Source organism: Saccostrea cucullata, unplaced genomic scaffold (genome assembly GCF_032062105.1).
Source record: "Saccostrea cucullata isolate Sc308-1 unplaced genomic scaffold, CSIRO_AGI_Scuc_v1 ctg56, whole genome shotgun sequence".
Lineage (NCBI taxonomy): Eukaryota > Metazoa > Mollusca > Bivalvia > Ostreida > Ostreidae > Saccostrea > Saccostrea cuccullata.
Window position 1 is genome coordinate 26,505 of NW_026931568.1, and position 3,706 is coordinate 30,210.

The 3,706-nt window shown below is 37.1% G+C and overlaps 1 protein-coding gene across 1 annotated transcript; it reads left to right on the forward strand.

Annotated features, from left to right (window-relative positions):
* Positions 1-943: 943 nt before the first annotated feature.
* LOC134232975 (uncharacterized) lies at positions 944-2,235 on the forward strand. The gene is made up of 3 exons (XM_062714966.1): positions 944-1,108; positions 1,293-1,493; positions 1,576-2,235. Exons 1-3 carry the CDS (start codon positions 944-946, stop codon positions 1,678-1,680), a joined length of 471 nt encoding a protein of 156 aa, XP_062570950.1. The 3' UTR covers positions 1,681-2,235.
* The last annotated feature ends 1,471 nt before the right edge of the window (positions 2,236-3,706 follow it).

Consider the following 3,706-nt stretch of genomic DNA (forward strand, 5'->3'; position numbering starts at 1 on the left):
ATGGAAAAATATATAAAACTCAGAAAAAATCTTTCAACTTTTGTGACAGAACGCTACGGAGGGGGTCACGTGACCGCCAATATCACGTGATTCGCGCATGCGCAGAACGGTGGTTGATGTGCATTAAAATCGGAGAGGATTAATTTAAAATATAATCAACATTGAAACCAAATATTGTTCTTTTATAGAAGTTACTCAATTAGTTCGCGAACTTTTTGATCACCCCTCGTATTACTTATATTTACATTTGTGACTGATGTAATACAAATAGAAAGGTACTAAAGTTTTAAGCCCAAAATGATTTTTTTTTCAAAAATTGTATGTGTTGTACACGTCGATGACTTACATGTATGATGTCACTATTGAATTACGTAGATCATTTATGACTAAACAATCAATTCATGCCTTTTATGGTCACATGACCAACTTGTTTTACGCAGGTGTAAAAATGCCTTGTTCAAAGTGTTATATAAGGGCAAACATTTGCAATTATAAATATATCTCAATAAAGATAAACAGCATTTAAAATGATTAAATCCGTGATACTTCTTAATGATGCCAAGGAATCATAGAAAATAAAATTGCAACGACCTTCCTCGTGCAAGTAAATGTCCTGTTCTCCATTGATTTAAAACAAATTAAGTTTAAACAGCTTTTTGACAAAGCAAAACCTATATATCCAAACAGAAAAAAATACCTTGCACATCACTGTCATCAGGCCTAAAAAAAATTATTTGTTTCACCAATTGCCAAAGTTTCAAAAATTGTCAAAGTTTCACCAACCCTGCAGAGAGAGTTATGTCAGTTCTTAAGTTAGGTCTTCAGAACTGTTCTCTTGAAAGGTATTAAATTTCAGTTAATTTAATATATACAATGAATAGATTATTAATTTTGGTTGGACATACCTATTAAATTTCTATGTATCTTTTATAATAGGGAGAAAATGATTCCTGAGGCTGCTGAAGCAGTTGCGAAGAGGTGTAACAGCATGAAGGATCTACGAGAGCACCCTGATATTCAAAAACCTTGGTCTGAGGCAATGGAGAATGTGAAAAGAATTATCTCCAGTAGATTCTGTAGAATTAGATTCTATGGCCAGAAAGTAGAGGTGATGGATAGTCTCCGAGAGGATGAGATCTCATTGCTACAAAGACGTGCACGTGCACTTTTTCCAACCCTAGATTTGACAAAGGGTTGTAAGAACATATAAGCTTAAGTGTTAGTACATTTAATATGTGTTCCATCTTGCACACTGTCAGACACACTAGTAGAGATTGTAAAATATTTTGCAGGTTACTAACGTAACTACAGGAAAGTATGCAGCCTACATTGACTGGAAAGCAAAACATTGTCGAGAAAGGCAGTACACATTTCAAATACGGAAATGTAATGATCGGGCCTGCTGTCTCCCTAACACAGAGAATTGTCCAGAACATTGGCTTCCTGATCCTGTATTGGATGACAGTGGTGCACATTACAAGCCATATACAGAGGTATGTATCTGTTTTTCTAATGTAATATCTGATTGAAGACCTTTCAGTATTTGTTGATACATATATTTTGTTGCGTGAGCAGGTGAAGATGGAGGATACTGTTGAGGCAAAACCTAGGTCCAGTATTGTGAAGACCAAGGCTCCAAAGAGAACTCTCTCTCATCTACCGAGGTGTCAACTGAAGTAGGACAGTTGCCAGATCAGGAAACATCCAGGGGAGTAGCTCTGTCTTCCCAGAATGCAAGGTGCATTGTGGAATGTACCGAGTGTCAGAAACCAAGGGCTGTTTATTCAAATCTAAAGGTATGATCTTTTAAATTGATATTGATCACACAAATACAGATCCTCTGCAAGTGCTCACATCTTGAAGTTCACCTTAGTCTTATTTTAGAATTGTTCATTTTGTTGTTTTTTCAGATTAGTACAGATCGCCAGAAAATGGCAATTGCCCTTGCCATATCTGAATTCAACTACTCATGTGGGCTCCACTCCTTCCCCAGAATCATTCTTTATACCATCAGCTTGTTGTTCGACCTCTTTTAACATGTAGTTCTCCTATTGAAATTCCATATTATGGTTCGGGTTTTGGCCAGGTGGATGTTTGTTACCACTGTGGAACACCAAATGCTGATCCAAAATCAGAAATGAGAAATATGTACAAAACTGTATTACCAATTTGTACCACTTGTGAAAACTCTGGAAGGAAGGTCTTTGTTGCTAGACCATTTGGGAAAAATAAATAAATGACATATTAAAACTTGATATGTTTTTTTTTGTTTTATTATCTTCTATACACTTAAGAAATTTATTTTTTAAAAAAATCCCTACCTACCGACCCATTATTTTTTAGGAATGTTACAGGAAACAAACAATTTTTTAGGCCTCAACACCAAAGTCCAACAAATAATACTTACCTCGATTCCTCTCTGGGACCCCAGTCGACCGCGTGGCGAAGTGATTAGAGAGTCTGCTCTGGAGCCACGAAATAAGTTGATCTTTACGTTGCAAGTTCGAATCCCACTGTGGGACAAGTCCTTCGGATGAAACTTCGTGTCGCAGTAGGTGCTGGCACGAAAAAGATCCCCCCTGCTCAATGGCCCCGAGTGCCGGGTATAGGAAATTGGCAGCTCTCCAACGGCAAGTGGTGGCATCTCCATATGAGTGGAAAAATCTCGAGAGGGGCGTTAAACAACAATCAATCAATCAATTTCAATGTTTATTCAAAGAATTTTAAACATTGTTGTGAAAAGAAATTTGACTGACATAGTTTTTGTAAAAAAAAAGTTATTTAGGAGGTCATCGAACCGGTTTTAATTCAAAAAGATGAACAGAAGAATGAATACCAAGTAAAGACTTTCAAAATTGAGACAAACTTGAAAGGAACTTCCAAGGTAAGACTAGAACTTTAAACAAAATACAATCAATCTCTAGGATCAATATCCATAGACAAACGCATGCAGATATGGCTACCAGGTGCCTTCCGGTTGATTACAAGAGGCCCATGGGCCACATCGCTCACCTGAGCACTGTGGCTAGGAAAAAGTAGAAAATAGTTCATTATTGAAAAGTTTAAATCCAAAAGTAGTCCCATGACAAATCATGGCTTTACGATTCTCGAGAAGATGGTTTTTAAAGAATTTTCCTATATATTTCTATGTAAAACTTTGGTCGGCCATTATGGCCCCACCCTAACCCCCAGGGTCATGATTTGAACAAACTTGAGTCTACACTACCTGAGGATGCTTCCATATAAATATGATCAATTATGGCTTTGCTATTATAGAGAAGAAGATTTTTTTTTTAATTTCTATATATTTCTAAGTAAAACGTTGGTCGGCCATTGTGGCCCCGCCCTACCCCCGGGGTCATGATTTGAACAAACGTGAATCTACACTACCCGAGGATGCTTAGATTTCAATATGATCAATTATGGCTTTGCTATTCTTGAGAAGATTTTTGAAGAATTTTCCTATATAATTCTATGTAAAACTTTGGTCGGCCATTGTGGCCCCGCCCTACCCCGGGGGTCATGATTTGAACAAACTTGAATCTACACTACCTGAGGGTGCTTCCATATAAATATGATCAATTATGGCTTTGCTATTTTTGAGAAGAAGATTTTTAAAGAATTTTCCTATATATATATCTATGTAAAAATTTGGTCGGCCATTGTGGCCACGCCCTACCCACAGGGGCTCATGATTTGAACAAAC

What these genes read in the sequence shown, in the direction of transcription:
- LOC134232975 (XM_062714966.1), top strand. Translation starts at nt 944, where the DNA reads ATGATTCCTGAGGCTGCTGAAGCAGTTGCGAAGAGGTGTAACAGCATG. An exon ending in TCTATGGCCAGAAAGTAGAG is followed by an intron (nt 1,109 to 1,292) that starts GTGATGGATAGT and finishes AATATTTTGCAG; the next exon opens with GTTACTAACGTAACTACAGG. An exon ending in ATTACAAGCCATATACAGAG is followed by an intron (nt 1,494 to 1,575) that starts GTATGTATCTGT and finishes TTGCGTGAGCAG; the next exon opens with GTGAAGATGGAGGATACTGT.